The sequence below is a fragment of the Notolabrus celidotus genome, chromosome 4 (assembly GCF_009762535.1).
Source record: "Notolabrus celidotus isolate fNotCel1 chromosome 4, fNotCel1.pri, whole genome shotgun sequence".
NCBI lineage: Eukaryota > Metazoa > Chordata > Actinopteri > Labriformes > Labridae > Notolabrus > Notolabrus celidotus.
In genome coordinates this window covers 34,783,433-34,803,249 of record NC_048275.1, presented here as the reverse complement: position 1 = coordinate 34,803,249, position 19,817 = coordinate 34,783,433, and the positions used below count along the sequence as shown (strand labels likewise).

At 42.9% G+C, this 19,817-nt stretch overlaps 1 protein-coding gene across 4 annotated transcripts in view; it reads right to left on the bottom strand.

Moving 5' to 3' along the window:
- Positions 1–4,956: 4,956 nt before the first annotated feature.
- Positions 4,957–19,817, bottom strand: part of LOC117811224 (echinoderm microtubule-associated protein-like 4) — a 31,922-nt gene continuing 17,061 nt past the window's right edge. For all 4 annotated transcript variants that reach the window (XM_034681382.1, XM_034681380.1, XM_034681379.1 and 1 more), the window contains 10 exons: positions 17,550–17,698; positions 17,342–17,467; positions 14,883–15,014; positions 14,732–14,799; positions 11,813–11,901; positions 9,237–9,334; positions 7,578–7,665; positions 7,395–7,493; positions 6,235–6,365; positions 4,957–5,716 (listed from right to left, as the gene is read on the bottom strand). In XM_034681382.1, the coding sequence (XP_034537273.1) occupies positions 5,261–5,716; positions 6,235–6,365; positions 7,395–7,493; positions 7,578–7,665; positions 9,237–9,334; positions 11,813–11,901; positions 14,732–14,799; positions 14,883–15,014; positions 17,342–17,467; positions 17,550–17,698 (1,436 nt within the window). In that variant the 3' untranslated portion in view covers positions 4,957–5,260. The remainder of the gene's footprint in view (positions 5,717–6,234; positions 6,366–7,394; positions 7,494–7,577; positions 7,666–9,236; positions 9,335–11,812; positions 11,902–14,731; positions 14,800–14,882; positions 15,015–17,341; positions 17,468–17,549; positions 17,699–19,817) is intronic.

The window sequence follows — 19,817 nt, the reverse complement described above, 5'->3', positions numbered from 1 at the left end:
GTTTAGAGTCAAACAAGCATCAGATTCAAAGAGTTTGGGTCATGCTATTTTCATATTTTACTAACAAATATTAAGTTACAATTTTGGATGTTAACACCAAACATGGGTGGAGTTTCAAACCGTGAGGTAAACATGTGTTGGAGTAATCTCAGGAAGAGTCTGCAGGTTGTTTTGAACAGCTCAAAATGAGAAACAGTCCTGGCTGAACCTGCATCATCACAGAGTCCTCATGTCTGCTCTCTGACATGCAAATCTGCTTCTGGATTACCTCTGGGGTTTCAGCACTACAACAGTAGTTTATCTCTCAGGGGAGACCAGGGTTGATTGTAACAGTGCTTATTACTGCCAAACAATAGGGCGCTGTCATGTTTGAAGCAGACATCGAACATGGAGGGGAGAGGACATTTTGTGATTTTTAGTGGTCAAAGTAATTTTTCAGGTAGATGTTGTTTTTTTAGTTTACGCTTCAAGGTGATAAGTCACTTTACATTCAAACATTAATTAAAGAAAGGAGCTTAATAGCTTTTATTCGAGTCTAGCTTCAGCTACCTAGCTAAAGCCATGTGGTGGCTATTATAAACTCTTCATCAGAAGGTCAGCTGGGGCTGGTTCTCTCACAGCTCACACTCAGTGACCACCAACTCTGTGATGAGTTTGGCCGTCACATCGTGTCTTTTTTGGTTATTAACTCGCTGTTCAATTAATTAATAACAATAAAAAGGATACCTATTTCTGTCTAATCTAGGAATGACCACTGTAAGATGTATTGATCATGAGTTATTCACTTAAGAGTAAAACATTCTACAACAAACCCTGGTCTCCCCTACTGGGCCATGCTACAGTATAATGAACACAAACCCTGCTGCTGTGGGACGTCAAGCAGATCAGGATAGGGGCAAGAAAATAAATTAGAGGCCAACAGAACACTTCATCTTTCCCTGATGACATGATATAAAACAACATTGTTACAGTGCATTTATTTCAGGGTGTAGACCAGGGCGTGCTTGCTGCTAATATGTATGAGAGGCCGCTCAGGGTAAAACACAAGGAAATATATAAATAAATCACACAATACAATGTTACAATGTTACAATGTTACAATGTCATTTAGCAGACGATTTTATCCAAAGCGGCGTACATACGAGAACAAGAACAACACAAGCAAAGATCTAGACAAGAGGAAACAAGATCAGTAAGAGTAACAAAGTGCTTCAAGTCAATTTGGGTGCAGGTACTGCCAAGCAGTGTAAAGGCAATGCACAAAAGTAAGTAAGGAATTTTTTTTTTCTTTTTGTTTTTCTTTTTATTCTTCTAATTATTATCATTATTATTATTTTTATTATTATTATTATTTTTATTATTATTATTTTTTTTTTCAAAATAAGGAACATCTACAATGAGACCTTCCATTATCATCATCAACAATTAACATCACCACAATAATGACCAAAGTACCAAGTGCTGGGTCATTCAAGAGCTGAACACAGATTCCCAGAGTAGAGCAGGACAGTGTGAGTCAACTGTAGCTGGAAGACATGATCTGCCACTGGGGACAACAGTGGAGAACAGTCTAGCTAAGTGCATAGTGCTTCCTAAAGAGCTGAGTCTTTAGCTGTCTTTTGAAAGTAGAGAGGGACTCTGCAAATCGAATGGAGTTGGCCAAGTCATTCCACCATTTAGGGGCAACAGAAGAGAAGAGTCGAGCTAGTGATTTTGAGATCTTGTGTGCTGGAAGCACTAGGCGCTTTTCAGAGGCTGAGCGTAGCAGGTGAGAAGGGCAGTAGACCTGGATGAGGGGTTCCAATATAAATGCAATTCATGCAATATAAAGCATTGTGCTCAAGAGATCAAAGTTAAGCACTTTCTGATTCTAATCATGTTTACTATCCGTCTCACCACTATCATCATCTCTCTCTCTCTCTTCATCTCCCTCTATCCCTCTCTCCAACTCGGTCTCAGCAGATGTGTATCTAACATGAGTCTGGTCCTGCTGGAGGTTTCTGCCTGTTAAAGGAAGTTTGTCCTTGCCACTGTAACTTGCTAAATGCTGCAAAGTGCTCTGCTCATGGTGGATTAAGATGAGATCAGACTGAGTCCTGTCTGTAAAATGGGACTGGATCTTATCCTGTCTTGATGTTGGGTCTTTGTTAATAATAGAACATAGAGTACGGTCTAGACCTGCGATATGGCGCTATACAAATAAAGACTGATTGATTTTGCTGTTCACTTTTTGTATATTAATTGTGACACTGCATGGTCTGCAGCTGAATGAATTTGGCTCAAACTATCACACATACTGTCCAAGAATCCTTCAGGTGGCCTTGTTTATTTCAAGACTACAAAATGCAATTGAGTGCATTGTAGTCAATAAGTGTGGTTGCGTAAGGATTAATACAGCCAGATAATAAAAAAACTGTCTGGATATGATCCAAGTAGCAGTCCCTGGACTTTCACATCCTTCAACAAGCTGACAGCAGCAGATAAAAAGTCAGTCCAAACATCCATCAGTTTTGAAAACTTTTATTTTTGCATTTTTTTGTTGAAATCTTCAGTACAGTCTGTCATCTGACAGGAATGCATGAAAGAAGACATGATTGGCTCAAAACAGTCACATGAACATTGTCATCATCATTTATCAGTATCATATCATCTGAACACTGAGACACTTTAATCCAGAAACTCCTAAAAACCCGACCCCCCCCCCACCCCTCCCTGAACATCCAGGTGTGTCCCTGAACTCTGTACAAGCCCTTCAGAGAGACGAGCATAGAAAACACTAACGTTAAAGATTAACAGTATTAAAAAGGCAAAAACATGAATGCCCCCCCACCCCTCGCCCCTGATAGGCCCTGCCCCCAGAGTGACATCATCATAACATCATGACATTCAGAAAACATTTTTAACAGAAATGGTCCAGAAAACATCGTCAGCAGTCATCCAGTGAGTCACTGAAAACCAGTCAATCAGAGGAGAGGATATCGTGAATATCCTGCAACCTTATTGGCTGAGAGATGCAAGTGTTGAATATGAAAGGTGGCTTTTTATTTTTACAGTGTAGCTGAGGAGCTGCTGCCCCCTAGTTGTGAACAGAAATATACACACAGATTTCTGCAGTATATACAAACAGAGCTGCAACAGAGAGGTCTCACTCCGATCCAATTCTTTTAACTCCAGATTCTGATTTTTGAAAAACACTCGAGTCACAGTTTTCACGCTGGAGGTCAACTTTGTGCTTCTCCTACATCCCGTCTACTTCCCACTTATGTTCTGTTTAAATTCAAATGTAATCCTGTTTCCATCAGTGAAAGGTTTCTTTCAGGACCACATCAGAGCTTACCACGCCTGCTCTGATCTACACCTAACTCAGGTGAGGGTCTCTTGAAACTGACCTCTCTGGACTGAGCCTCACCTGAGATGAAAGAAATTGAAGCGCTGTGGTTCAGATCAGAAATCCACCGTGGGACATGAGTTTGACTCCTCCACAGGCTTCTGTTAGCTTACATGTGTTTTCTTTAAGCTTGAAGCCTCTCTGCTGTAAACTAAAAACTTCATATTTACTGCATGTTTCACATTAAAGCCTCCTTTTCCTGAAGGCCTTCACGATGAAAGTCGGGAGATTAACAAAACAACGACTACATTTAGTGGCGTGAATGAAATGTCCTCATGTCACTGCGTGAGGATTTGACACATCGTATTCGGCAGCCAATTTATTCTGATTCCTTTCATCAATAATCTTTTGGGATCATTAATCATTCAGATTATAAAACATGCACAGAGGAAGCTTTTACCTCCCACAAAATGTTACCAAAATTAAAATACAAATGTCTAAAACACACTTAAGACTTCTATAGTCACCCTCTTTTCCTGCTTTGTTCTTATTGGAGGAGAAAAAGTCGCCTGAGACAATTTGAAAGTGTCACCTCAGACATGTTCAGGTGAGCTCACCTGTTCTCTGATGTGGGGACTGATTACACAAACGTTCTTTTGGGGTTTTTTAAACTCAACATTTCCATCATTTAGAGATTTAGAGTGAACTCCTGGAGTGACAGGTGTGTGAACTCCTGGAGTGACAGGTGTGGGAACTCCTGGAGTGACAGGTGTGGGAACTCCTGGAGTGACAGGTGAGGGAACTCCTGGAGTGACAGGTGTGGGAACTCCTTGAGTGACAGGTGTGGGAACTCCTGGAGTGACAGGTGTGTGAACTCCTGAAGTGACAGGTGTGTGAACTCCTGAAGTGACAGGTGTGGGAACTCCTGGAGTGACAGGTGTGGGAACTCCTGGAGTGACAGGTGTGTGAACTCCTGGAGTGACAGGTGTGTGAACTCCTGGAGTGACAGGTGTGTGAACTGCTGGAGTGACAGGTGTGTGGACTCTTGGAGTGACACTCCTCGAGTAACAGGTGTAAGGACTCCTGGAGTGACAGGTGTGTGAACTCATGGAGTGACACTCCTGGAGTGACAGGTGTGTGAACTCTTGGAGTGACACTCCTGGAGTGACAGGTGTGTGAACTCTTGGAGTGACACTCCTGGAGTGACAGGTGTGTGAACTCTTGGAGTGACACTCCTGGAGTGACAGGTGTGTGAACTCTTGGAGTGACACTCCTGGAGAGACAGGTGTAGGAAACTCCTGAAGTGACAGGTGTGTGAATGTGTGGGTCAGGTAACTGCTCTCCTCTGGTCTCCATCTTCCTCTCCAGCTGTTTGAAACTATGGCGCCATGTTTGTTGTTCTAACATCTGACGGAAGAAAACACATGCAGCTCTGCAGCCAAAGGCTTGAGTCCTGACACTCATTAAAGGTTGTACTCCTATACTTGTGAGGACCCTCTTTGACTAATCCACACCCTAACCCCTTAACAACATTCAACTATGACCACAGAGAGTTCTTATTTCGTGTGTTCACATTTAGTCTCCATTAACTAGATTACTTTGATACTGAAGCGCACTCAGAGACGTGATGACTCTCTAAGTGAATTTATGGAACATCAAAGATAATAATCTCCTCCTCACACTGAATAATATCAATACTTGTTTCATGTCTGTGTTCACATTTGATTTATGCATTCTTTTGTTTTGACTCTAAATTAACCGTTACAGCTTCATGCCGAGCTGACACGAAACCTGACTCTGCAGACTCCAACAGACTATTACTGAGGACCACACAAAATGACCCCAGTGTGTCAAAACATTTTCACAAGTTATAAAAAGCCTGGTCCTCACAAAGATAGCTGTACCAACATCCACCGCGCTCTGACCCTCCGTCTATGAAGGGGGGGTGAGGGGGGGCAGGCCTTCGTCGCTGGGCGTAGCCGTGTCGTCGCTCGGCTCCAAGCTGTCCTTCAGACTCACTGTGCTGTCTGAGGGGGGAGGGGTCGACTCGGAGTGGGGCGGGGTTAACTCTGAAATGGGCGGGGGTAGCTCTGTGGGGGGCGTGGTGCCCCAGGAGGGTTCTTGGGTGCCATTTGCTGTTGGGAGACTGGCTGGTTCCTGTGGTGGTGTGGCAGGGGCAGGAGGGGGCTGAGTGAAAACTGGATCTGCCCGATGGGGGGCGGAGTTAGAGAGGAGACCATCATTGAGAGAAAGGGAAGATTTCTCCACCAAACGCCACTGCATGATGCTGGTGTCCTTCCCCCCAGTGGAGATCAGGTGACTGTCCTTGTGCAGGAAGCTGACGTTTGTCACATGACTGCTGTGGGCGCTGTATTTATGACTGGGAGCCTGCAGGCACACAGAGATCAATGATGCTGCATTAATTATCTTTAGGCAATGCTCTGTTGAGTTCACACCAGACCTGAATAAAATCATCCTCATGAATGAATCTCATGTAGAGTCAATGTAAACATGTGATTGGGTGCAGGGTCTTGTTGGGCGACACTAAGTGCGCCAATGAAACGAATACCTGTAAATGATGCATTCAATGCACCGCTTGTTTCACTCACTTCAACCACTTATTTGAGAGAGTTTGGTATTCTCAAGTTATATTTGCAAATCAAGAGAGTATATGAACATTCTGGCGTTCAAATATATTCAAGAAAAGCGAGCCAATGATTTTAATTTGTCTGGTGTGAACATGACATTAAGGTTTAACAACATCCTTCCTGTTCTTCTTACAAAGACCAAAGAAACTTAGATTTTACTATATTCAGTGAGGGTTGGAGGTGGGTCCGTTGAAATCTGTGCATCTACCTACAGCTTTGATGGAAAGTGTGTGAGTGTGTGTAAGAGTGTGTTCTCACCTTGGGGGTAGAGCATGGGTAGGCAAACAGGTGGACTTTACAGAAGTCGTCAGCAAGGGCGATTACTTTCCTGTTGTGAGATCTGATCAGAGCGTTGATGTCGGTGCCATCGGATCCCTCCGGCCACACACCTGACACACACACACAAAACACACACACATACACAGAAACAGAAACACACACAGGAGGTACACACAGAAAGTTGCAAGGAGGCACATGTAGAGAGACACACACCCCAGACACACACACACACACACACACACACACAGATACATATAAATTAATAGATACACACACAAAAGTACACAGTTGTCTCAATTTCAGGTCATAACACATCCAAGAAACACACTCTAGTCTCAGATGTCATTAGATGCTAAAAACCTGCATTAATGTTGGAGTGTTTGTATTTGGAACAGGAGAAAAAGGTGAAATAGTGGCATAGTCATGATTATATGTAGTAGCAGTTACAGTACACACACTAGCTTTAGTTGTAGTATGTGTAATAACAATGGAAGAATTTGTAGAAGTAGAGGCTGTAACAGTAGCAGCTGTTATGATAGCAGTATGTAGTCACAGTATTAGTAGAAGTTGTAGTTGCAGTAGTGACAGGTAAAGTGGTGGATGGATTATTGAAGCAGTAGCATCAGTATTAGAGATAGCAGCTGTAGAAGAAGCAATGCTAGAAGTAATAGAGTAGCAGCCGCTGCAGCAGTAGTTGTAGCAAAAGTACTTTAAATAATGACAGTAGTAGTAGTGGAAGTAACAATGAATTTTAGCATCAGCAGTAGTACAGTTGGAGTTTTATTATCAGTAGTTTCAGTGTTGTTAGGAAATGTTGAAATAGTAGTTTAAGTATTTATAGTAACTGAAGCAGAGGTTCTTTTTGTAGAGGTGATAATAACTGTGATTAAAGAAGCTGGAAAGCTCACAGTCAAAGTAGCTTCAGAAAGTAATAGAAGGTGTCATCATTACAGTATAAGCATTTGGTTTACAGATGTTAGGTTTAGAGGTGTTCAGGTTTACATGCTGTCTGTCTGAGTGGGTTTACAAGTTAATGAGGGTGCAGGTTTTTATGTGTAGAGCTGTGCAGGTTCACAGAGGGTTCACATGTATGTTTGTACAGGTGTGCAGGTTCAGAGAGGGATGTCAGGTGTACTAACCGAACACATGGTACCCCAGCACGCAGGTGTACGTCGCCCAGTCGATGTCTTTACAGTCGGAGCGATTTCTGATCAGTTTACAACCGTTCGGGACGTCCCCTGAAAACACAGCAGAGTCACTTCACAACATTCAGACTCTGTAATGACTCAGCTCCACCAGCACAGAGGGAGACCAGTACTCACAGTACAGGATCTCGTAGTCCCCAGAGTTAGACATTATGAAGTTGTTGTCAGGTGACCAGTCCAGGTGTGTGATATAGCTGGAATGTCCCTGTGGGGGAAATTCAGATGACTCATGAAATCACATGAACACATACGGAGGATGCAGCATAGAGATCTGCACTCTGCAGCCTCCAGTAAACATGGACTGGGACTCACGGACGCCAGTTTGAGATTCAAACTTCCATCAAACACTTTCAGGATACGATTCAATGTTTGAAATAACATGACCCAAATAAGGGGACTTATCTAAATGCACCACAGATTGCCACAGGAAGTCATTCCTGCCCGTGGCCATCAGACTCTACAACTCCTCCCTCTGAACAATACCCTGTACTCTGTGCAAGAACCGTACAATACACTGTGCAATACACCTACCACTTTAACATGGGGACATGGGGATGACTCAGTGCTGAGCTGAGTCCTGGGTAATTCACTTCTCACTATACAGCAAGCTTTGAACCCAGCAGCTATGTTTTAATGATAATACTTGTCCCCCGTAATGATTGCTGACTTTTCAGTGCTGCAGGTGGACCCAGTGGCTAAACTGGACTTCAGTGGCTCCCAGACTGCAGAGAGGTCTCTGGATTGCATGATTGTGTTTTAAATTAACCCACTTTTACTGTTTTCTGTTCATGGCCACTGAACCCAGAAACTCAAGTGGACAATACTCATCAATACTCCTCTTACAAACCAGAACGCTCCTGAAACCAACATCTGATCCTACGTCTACAAACTGTACATACCGCCCCTCCACATAAACACAGAAACAGACTGAATTGATGCAGAATTTGTCAATAAAGATGAACTATATTATGAATTTGCCATGTTGTGGTGCTTTCCAAAGGTTTAGTGAGAAATATTTTACTGTTATATTGTAAGTATTCTATAACAGGCCGAACAAAAATCAAGTCTTAAGATGTTCTTCCACCACATGAACTTAACCTTGAACTGGAGACCTTCAGCTGAACGTGTCAGTGTTCGTGGAGTTTACAACAGCTGTTGAAACACAGAGGGAGTCCTCGGGAATACATCCTAGTTTAGTTTTTATTGACATGTCAAAATATCCTCATCAGATATTTAATGATCATCTAAAAGATGTCTGTGAGGGATGCATCCGGCTGAAACTCACCAACTAACAGGGTCACTGTTTATACTAAAACACCGGTCGATCTCTACCATGGCTTTTAAAACAGTTTTGCTACTCACACTTGTCTCCTTTCAAGTGTTAAGTCAGTGAATCCATCTGCACTATAGCACGACCTAAAAAAGCACGAGCTGAGTCTCCTACATGTTAACTGTAATGTCTTGCTCATAATGATGCCGGGCTGTCTGTCTCCATCAGAGAAAATGACCTACTTTTCACTGTGTATACAAGCTTACTGTATAATCCCTTACATCGACTTCCCCACAGTGATTACAGAGAAGTATATAAAGTGGATGATTTCAGACACAGTGGAGGAACAGCTGGATGCTAATTGAGATCAATTACAAGGAAGCATCAGTAAGCATGGCTCTCTGAGTGCAGAGACAGTTTACCACATGATGAACCTCTCACGTGAAATCTGAAAACACGACATGATATCAAAGGACACGCTCAGAAAAAGGAACAAACAGACTTACTGTGCACTTCCCGTATCGGCTGTACTTTCGTCCTCGGTCTGAGACGGTGTACAGGTAGATGAAGTTATCATGAGATCCAACAGCCAACAGGGAGCCATCTGCAGACACACAGAGGAGCGTTAGTGAGCATATAGGTAACTTCTCCAGTATCACATCAAAGGAAACAGAGAATCTGCCTTATTTAGTTCCTTCTACGCTGAACGTTTCAAGGTGGGACTGTTACCCCCCTGTAATATCTTGCCTTCATTATAAATGTCACATGAGCGTCACACTGCTGAGCTTGCATCAGAGGTAGAAACGGAAGAGTAACAAGGGCGAGACAGGATGACTGCCACTATCATCTCTCTCTCTCTTCATCTCCCTCTATCCCTCTCTCCAACACGGTCTCAGAAGATGTGTGTCTAACATGAGTCTGGTCCTGCTGGAGGTTTCTGCCTGTTAAAAGAAGTTTGTCCTTGCCACTGTAACTTGCTAAATGCTGCAAAGTGCTCTACTCATGGTGGATTAAGATGAGATCAGACGGGACTGGATCTCATCCTGGGTGCTTCTCAAAGCTCTTAACTTCAGTCTTCTCTCTCTTCTGCCGAACCGGAAGTAATTAGTCGCCATTTTAAGTGGCGTCCCAAAGCTTTCAACCCTGCTGGAGGAGAGAGGAGAGAGGACGGAGGAGACTGATAGGAGGATCAGTAAAGAGGCATTTTAAAGGTAAATCGATCTTTAAAGCTTCAGGACAGAATAAACAGAGCCGGTTCTCTTCTTCTGCAGGTGTTTGTTAAACAGCTAAACACAGAGACAGAGCTCTGTTACTGTTTATTTTTAGCAGTTATTACAGTGAACATGTGTGCAGACACAAACAGCTGTTAAATCCGTCATCACAAACCGACGTCGCTTCATGTGACGCTCTGGAGAAAAGGACGTCTCATTTCTCTAAATACAAATCTCCTCGTTTCCTCTCTCCTCTCGTTTCATTTCCTTGCATCTCTGGTGGGTGGGACTAAGACGCGAGTGAATGATATGAGTAAACGACCCGAGTGAACGTCATGCTTTGAGATGCACCCCCTGTCTTGATGTTGGGTCTTTGTTAATAATAGAACATAGAGTACGGTCTAGACCTGCTCTGCTTGGAAAGAGTCTGAGGATAACGTTTGTTGGGATTTGGTGCTATATAAATAAAGATGGATTGATTGATTTAAGAACATCTAAACCAGCGGGGAGCAGCGTGTGTGTGTGTGTGTGTGTGTGTGTGTGTGTGTGTGTGTGTGTGTGTGTGTGTGTGTGTGTGTGTGTGTGTGTGTGTGTGTGTGTGTGATGCTCCTGCTGTTTGTTTACACATAGTGCCTCAACGCCGTAAAGCAATTCAAGATGACATACTGGGACACTGAGTCGAGGAGGAGGTCAGATCGAGCTGATATGAAAGTAAATGAGTTGATTTCATGAAGTTAATAAATGCTATTTAAGTTTTAGAGCTAAAATAATAATTCAGATTTGCATTCAGCTGCAGGGCTGGGGTGTTGATGTGTAAACACGGCATGTCTCGTGTGAGCTAAACAGAACACGCAGAAAACATGCCGTCAGAGTTCATGAAGCTGCTGCTGCACGCCGAGATCATTCAAGGTCAGTTTAAACTGAACAATGAGTCACACTAGGACTTCCTCTCACCAGCAGGTGCATTTATGACAGTGACTCTTTGTTGGCATGCAAGAATGTTCAGAACAGGACTTCAGTCAACGGGAAAAGTGTGTGGGTTGTAAGTCTGAGTTGCGACCACTTCCTGTTTCGTGGTGACACAAAAAAAAAAACGGACAACGATGTTCATTACCAACTTCTCTATGAAGCATCATCAAGGCTTCATGGCCTTTCTGAGCACATTAGAGGTGCATCCCCTCGACCAAACGAAAGTAATACATCAACATATGAAGCGGTAATCATTCAGTCATTGTCACTAAGATTACAGGTGAGTACTGACACATCCTGTAGGTGCTCTCTGACTGGAAAGCCTACCAAACGTGGGCTGATTGAAGTCGACCTGAGCGTGTAAAGTGGAGTAACAGAGCACTTCCTGTCATGCAGAGAAACATTGAGATGTGGTGTGCAGCCACCTGGTTCACCGAAGACTTAGAACCCCTAGTTTGTGATGGAATGGATACGTTGTTGAGTTTAGGTTTGTGGCACTAAGAGACTTGTTTGACATTCATAGTAAAAGCATGGTGCAAATCACGCCTTTGACTGTCATTATGAAAGGCTGATGAAGCATCTTCAATAATCTATGAGTCAAACATCCGAGGTTAGAACTTGTCAGTTTCTGCTAACATCAGGAAGTGCTCTCACTATGGATGAATGTTTGCGTGTGGAAGTGTAACGGACTGAGCTGTCATTTGAGGCAGGCTGAACTTTGAGAGTTAAAACCACTTCCTGTTTTATGGTGAAACACTGAAATTTGGCACACACGACTCGACCTTTGAGGACGTTCTCCTGGTTGAATGAAAATAATTATAGCTCCAGCTTTGCAGAACAGGCCTTCAGATCCAGATCCATCAGTTTGTCTTGTAAGCTGAGGGATAAGTGACTCCACTCACCTAGAGAGAAGCGCATCACTGACAGCTGCTCGTTCCCATCGGTGTGAATCGCAACCAGGTCCGTGGTCTCAGCATCCAGAACGTACCACCTGAGACAGACCAGAGAGACCATCATAAGACAGACAGATCATCCTGACAGGCAGGACAGTTAGACACTCAGGAAAACAGATACACATCTTTAAATGAGACAGGTAAACTGGTAAAACTGTTAGACCTTTAAGAGACCAAGGGGGACAAACTCATTTTAAGGTAGGGGTCTGGATTGGTTTAAACAGGAAGGGGCCATTTTTTTTTTAAATCAATAGGATTCAACCAAGCAGCAACCTCCAGTCTCAAAATATGAGGCCCATGTGGAAGTGTTATAAACTGCAGTTCATCAAGCATCCACTTGAGGCTGGCTGCAGAAACACAGGAAACCACATACACACCAATTCAAAGCAGACGATCACTGTACGGGGGGTGAATTTTTTTCTAACGTGACGGTTCAGAAGATATTAAGATTAAGAGTTTTGCCCAAATAAGGACATGACTGACTTGACTGACAGCCTTGGAACAGGCTCAAACTCCGCCTCTTTACCTCACACTTAGTTTGGTTGAGTTGAGCATTTCCAATATGGCTCCCTCCGACGATTGGCTTCAAAACAGCACTCAGGAACAGATGGGTGACGTCACGGATACCAAGTCCATTATTTATACAGTCTTTGGATTCAACACATGGACATAAAGCCTGCCAGTGGATTTACGTTTTAAAATCAGGGCGTGAAACTCAAACACTGAGAGAGATAAAATTAAAAACTGGGTCTAACTTGAGGGAAGAGCAGGGTCGACATATTTAATTGAGCATGTTTCTAGTTATTCATGGGATTAAACCATAGACTGGACGTAGTATCTGTGACTTCACCCATCTGTTCCTGGGCGCTGTTTTGAAGCCAATTGGCGGTGGCAGCCATATTGTAAATGCTGAACTCAACCAGTCAAAGTGTGACATAAAGAGGTGGAGTTTGAGCCTCCTAGCTAACAGCTATGTGTTCACGTCCAGGAGTCAAGTCAGTCATGTCCTCATTTGGGCAAAAACTAGTAATCTTAATATCTTCTTAACTGTCGCATTAGAAAACAATTCCCCCCTGTACAGTGTGTGCAGATAGAGAGATTAGATACTGTAGCCAAGCCGTTTTTTTTAACCAGGCTGTAATTTGTTTATTTCTGCTGTAAAGATAGTCTTCTTTGAATTGGTGTGTATGTGGTTTCCTGTGTTTCTGCAGCCAGCCTCAAGTGGATTCTCGAGAAATTGCAGTTTATAACACTTCCGCATTGGACTCATATTTTGAGACTGGAGGTTGCCGCTTGGATTAAACCAAGGCTTTGAAAAAAGAAAAACAAAAGAGCTATTAAAAAAAAAGAAGATGCATCCGCATTATGATATTTCTATGTCTCCTCCCTCTCTATCTGCAGTTTTCCCTTTGTGCGTCAGTGACAGGAGGGAGTGTGGGTTTCATTCATTCTTATCACAGAGGTCACACTGTCACACCTGCAGAGCATTCAGGCACTTTGTAAGGCAGCAGGGGCATCGTTTCAGGTATGCAGTGTGGGAACTGTGCAGCACCCACAGCCACTACCGTTGAGTCCTACAAGCTCTTTTTCTTTATATTAACGTGTCAACAACGGCAAACAGATTACCAAGCAGTTCAGGTTTTAATTTACGATCTTCAAGGTCGGCTCATCATCGTGTGATCTCAGTGCCAAATGCGCTTGGTTTGGCTCCACAGCCGAGGGGACCTGGTTAGTCATTGTTTGGCAACACAAAACGTGAACCAACATTCCTGGCTGTAACCGAGTTTCCCACAGGAGCAGGGCGGCCCGTCTCTGCACTGGGTTCAGTGCCGCAGCATGCTTCGTCATGTTCGTCACGAAACGCCAGCAGCAGTGAGGGGGAGCTGATCCGTGCAGGTCTCAATTTGCATGCAAGCTTTTAAAATAATTACCTTTAATTAAATAACACTTTTCGAAACTCGCGTTACGAAGTGTTTTACAAGAATGAGGACAGTAAAACAAAGCCCGTAAAGAAGTTCAAGTCAATAAAAGACATGAATTCACATTCGCCTGTTCAATAATCAGAACAGGCTCTTCCACAGTGAGTCCTCCCTGAGTCTGCTGACCTCTTTTCTTTAGGCAGCTCATACCACGGCTCAATGCTCTGTCACCTCTGATATTCAGGGGTAATTCAGGGTAACCTCTCCCTGAGGATCTGAGGCTGTGTACTGGCACTGAGAGAGGCTGTGAACGGCCTCACAAGTCAGTAAGATCTTAACATTCATTCTGACACATTTGGAGCGAGTGCAAGGAGGCTGAAACTGCCTTAATGTGGTCTTTTTTTTGTAGTTCTGCAGCTGAGTTGTGTGTTCTGTAAATGAGAGGCAGATTCAAAGGTTTGTGTTGAGGCAGGTGGGGAAGCTGTTGCAATAATCAAGGCCTGAGGAGATGAAGGAATGTCAAATGGTTTCTGTCTTTTAAACGATGAAACAGATCAGATTTCTGAAATGTTTCTTAGATGGTAAAAACAGGACTGCACTTGTTTTGTTATGTAAAACTTTTCCTGCAGTGCATTTCTGGGACTTCTAGTACCACTGATGTACATGCTTTAAATTAGTGGGCCATTAATAATAGGTAGGCAGGACATAATTTAACGGCAAACTGGGTGTGGCTTACAGGTTTAACTCGTGTCTCAGACCATGTCGATGTGAGCAGATCAGCAGGTATACAGTGTGTGGGTGTGTGTGTGTATGTGTGTGTGTGTGTGTGTGTGTGTGTGTGTGTGTGTGTGTGTGTGTGTGTGTGTGTGTGTGTGTGTGTGTGTGTGTGTGTGTGTTTGTGCTTGCGTGTGTGTGCGTGTAGTGGGATCAATCAATGATCTGTACTGACTTTCCTGAGTGTGTTCCTATTGCGACCACAGCTCCACTGGGATGGAAGTCTGCACAGTGTCCGTGTTCCTAAAGGAGGGGACAGAATCGTCAATCATCCGTAAATAATCCAACACCCAATCAGCTCGCCGGAACAGACTCCTCTTCCTCACCTCCAGTGTGCGGTTCCAGAGAAGACTGTGATCCACAGAGTTCCAGACGCACACCATCCGATCCTGGGCGCACGTGAGAAACATCTCTCTTGAGGGGTGCGACGCCAAACCCCACAGCTCATCGGTGTGACCCTGAACACATCACAACACAGAAAAACTGAGCACCTGAACATGCAACAAAAAGACAAAGAGACCATAAACACATCACAGGACAAAGGTACTGAGACCCTTCATATGTCTGAGGGAAAGCAGAGATAGTGAACATGTGAACACATCAATGCTCAAGGAGAACTGGAGACCCTGAATGCATCACGACACAAAAAAATATATATAGAAAAATAAGATATCTGAATAAAAAACAAAGACACAGACCTTTTACTCATCAAAAATAAAAATACTCTGAGCCTCAAACTTTCTCTTCAAAGCTCACTGAGAGTTCAGACTGACTCAGAACATGCAAAATACTGAGGCTGAATCATAACACACATGAACATTGAGACTCTGAACACGTTTTCACACTGACTGCAGAGAGCTAAACTTATCACTCTTATTCACACGTCAACCGCATTGACTCTGAATGTCTGAATTTCTGCTTCAGATTCTTTCCCAATGAAAATCTGAAAAAAGGCACAGGAACTGGGGATCAAACCGCCTACCTCTGCATTGCTTTACCTCCGAGCAACAGTCCAAAGTGACTATGACAAAGAACACATTACAAAACCATGAAAGTGAGACAGTGAACACATCACAACTCCAAAAACTACAGACACAATGATCCTATTACAAATCAAATGTACTGAGACCCTGAACACACCACAACACAGAAATACTGAGACCCTGAACACACCGCAACACAGATTCTGAGACCCTGTAAATATCACAATATAAAAATACTGAGACCATGAACACACCGCAACACAGATTCTGAGACCCTGAACACACAGCAACACAGATTCTGAGACCCTGTAAATATCACAATATAAAAATACTGAGACCATGAACACACCACAACACAGAGATACTACACGTTTCACTCAGAGATGTCAACATCTGTTCTTATTTCACTTCTGTATTAACCACACAGGAATCCAACACCAGTTCAGACAAATACTGTAGCTAAACTCAGGTTGCACTTAGATTGGAACAGGTTATTTCAAAATCACTTCACCTGGATCAAACTGGCTACATATATCTTTTGCTTTCAATTCAACTTCCTCTCCAGCTGCTCTTTCAAGAGATGCAAAAACGACGACATCTGAAAACTCCCATAGGTACTGGAATGAGATCTTTAAATGTTGAATGTGCTAAATACAAAATAAACCCTCCACTCTCTACTCTACTAGAACTCCCTGAAGCCTAGTTCTCATCCCAGTTTCGTCCCTGCTGCTCTTTGCTTTATCACAGAAACCCCTAGCACAGAAAGCACTGCAGTCCCAGAGCGTGTTCTTTTATTTCACTGTATGCAGGTGACTGTCTGACCTTCTGTATATCATTAAAATCTTAGCTTGTTTCATCACACTTTAAGGCCACAAAATAAGTTGCATTTCAACCCTTGAGCACTTTATCCGATTATTCTGAATTGGAAACACAAATCCCCAAAGTTTCTGCATTTAAATATCTGACTGAGCTTATTGTTTCATTTTCTGACCAAATATTTCACATTAAATTCAAAATGTTGCACAACTCAATCTGCAAGGATTCAGACAGCAGGTCCAACCCAACATGGTCCTCCTGCAGTCAACATTGCTGTGAGGAACACATGATGAATTTAATGACATGCATACTTTCAGTAACCCTACTCCTCCAGTCTGGGAATAAAACCCATTGTTTTCACATTTCTGTAGGAAAGAGAAAGAGGGGGATGAAGGCTGAAGAATACACTCTCTGCCAAAGACAACACAAAGGGGGATTTGGTGAACAAATATTGAGTTACATTATGAATCTTTTATTCTCCGCCTCCTTTAAAAGTGGAGATCAAAACACACCACAGCTCTCAGTGGAGCGTTGTGTTGTCTTCTTATAAATTATAAGGAGTGACAATCCAATCTAACTAATGTGATGAAGTTGTGTTTAGTAGTTTTTATTTTGTTATTAATGTTACTGTTCAGGAGATTTCTACCATCTACAACTGACTGCTGCTTTAAAGTTGTGAAGATATAAGGGTGGAAGCCCATGCATGAGATTTGTGTCTGTGTTTTTTTCTCTTCTTCAGCTTTTTATAAAAACTTGGAGCTCTATTTTCCTTCCAGTGTTTGTCATGGACGTCACTAGTGTTCTTCATTTTGTAACCATGTGCCATTGAGAGAGGGAGGAACAAACCTCCATTCATGAAGACAAAAAAAGAAATCCCTGTTTGGTTTATCTGAGGAGGACTGAGAAGGCAGACCATGACGGGACACCTGAGCTGTTTGTTCACACATCAGGTCTCTACAGAGTCATGATCAGTCATGTGGTCTCACCTGGACCTCCACCAGGAAGCCGTCATTGAAGGTCCCCCTCAGTATGAAGTTACGAGACGTCCCGACCAGAAACTCGTCCCCCTTCCCCTCAGACACCGCTCGGATGGTTCCATACTGATCCGGCATCTGCGGACACAAGCGCGACATCAGTCATGTGACCTCACTTCAAGTTTCTGTATCGCTGTGTGTGAGTGTGCATGTTAGTGACCTCGATGTCACGGTCAGCTCTCAGCTCGTGGTCCCACAGGATGATTTTCCGGTCCTTCCCTCCTCCCGTCAGCAGAGTGCCGCTCCTCATCTCACACATGCAGAACACGCTGCCCTCGTGAGCCTTGACCTGCCGGCTGATCTGGAACGCTGCACAAACACAGAAACATGTCTCACATGTTAAACACATATTTAATATAACTGACGATTGGACTCTACTGATTTAATATCAAAAACATGTCACATGTATTTAGACTGGACCTCAGTGCAGAAGCCAGCAGGGGGCAGCAGATCTCACAGACACACTTCCTGTTTGTAAGGTTTCCTCTGAAAAAAGGTTTCTTTTTTACTTCCTGTTTGAAAAAATGTGCTGCCAGGTTTCACACACACTGCGTCTGAATCACTCCAAGTCTGTTACACCTCAATGTTTCAGAAGCCGGATGAACTCAGATCAGCATGCAGCACTCCTCTGAAAAAACCTTTAACTCTTGGCATGAGCGTCTGGCTGCTCCTTAAATCACTCTGACAACATGTCACTAAAACCATTAATTAAACCGGGCCAACAGGCATGACACGTCTTTGAAGAGTCAAAGTGATTTCAGCATTAACAGAGTTTACAGGAGTTTTACCCACAGCTTCCACTCAGTCTGATGCTGTGTTGATGAAACAGTCATTAAGAGATCAGGATGTGACTGCAGGTGACGTTTCTAACCAGCCTGAGTCTCTGCCACACACACAGTCGTTTGTTCGGAAGTGTGTGTGCTCATGTGTCCAGCATGTGAAACTGCTTTTCTTTCTTTGTAACATCAGGCTGTGCACAAAAATAAAAGACATCTTGTGACCTGTTCTTGTTCAGTTTGAGATACTGCACTTCATCTTTGTGTTGGGCAACTTGGTGCAGAAGGGGACTCAGAGGAGTGATACACAAGCAGAGAGGAGACCTGTTTCATAGACAGGATGAGCAGAAAGAACATGGATCTGTCGTGTGTTCGTCATGCTCTCTCACTTACTTAATTAAAGGTTCAAGCAGTCCTATATTTCCAATCACAGCCCGATCAATGAATGAACTCATCTCAGTTTATACTGACGCAGGCACACTGAGGAGCTCAGCACAGTGTGGCAACAATGAGATATCTCTACGGCTGAGAATCAGCATGATCATTTCTATACTACCAGTCAAAAGTTAGGAAACACCCTCTCATTCAAGGGTTTGTGTTTATTTTAATGGTTGTAAACACTGTAGATTAATACTGAAGACATCAAAACTATGAAAGAACATATATGGAATTATTGAATGAACAAAAAAGTGTTAAACAAAGCAGAATATGTTTTATATTTTAGATTCTGTAAAGTAGCCCCCTTTTTCCTTCATGACAGCTTTGCACACTCTTGGTATTCTCTCAGTCTGCTTCATGAAGTGGTCTCCTGGAATGGTTTCTAATGAACAGGAGCCTTGTCAAGAGTTCATTTGTAGAATGACTTGCCTTCTTAATGTGTTTGAGACCATCAGTTGTGTTGTTCAGAGGTAGGGTTAGTACACAATGGATAGCCCTATTTGACTACTGTTGTAATCCAGATTATGGCAAAACCAGATTATTTCATAGTTTTGATGTATTCAGTATTAATCTACAATGTTGGAAATAATTAAAATAAATAAAAACATTGAATGAGAAGGTGTGTCCAAACTTTTGACTGGTAGCATATATGTCATCAATCAACAGCAACTCCCCTGGTCTGTCTGTATTCTAGCAATAAATACATTTACATGAAGCTGAAGTCGAAGTGTTCACACTAACAAACCGACTTCATTTCAACGACAAAGACAGTTTGAAATGATTTTCTGTTTTCACTGGAACCATCTTTGAGAACATGAGACAAGAGGATCCGGATTCAGTTCCTTCTTTGTATCCATGTGACACAAAAGAATGTGAGGGATGCACCAATAGACAAAATCTGATTCTGACATAATAACAGCATAGACCGGTACAATAAGAGATTCTTCTTTGAAAATAAGCACTTTAAAAACGTCTTCAGCTGATTTACATTCACAAAGTCAGCATAAAGACATTTTTGGAAGTTAGCCCATCAAAACCTGCTTCTTTGAAAACATCAAAACTGCTGCGTTACGGTAACATTAAACTGATAGTAAAGCATAAAACTAAGACAGAAATATGGCACCATCACAAACAGAAACACAGCTATCATTCAACTCCTGTTTTTTCATTTTAAAGAGCTAAAACGTTACAGTCAGCTGCACCACAGGGCTTTC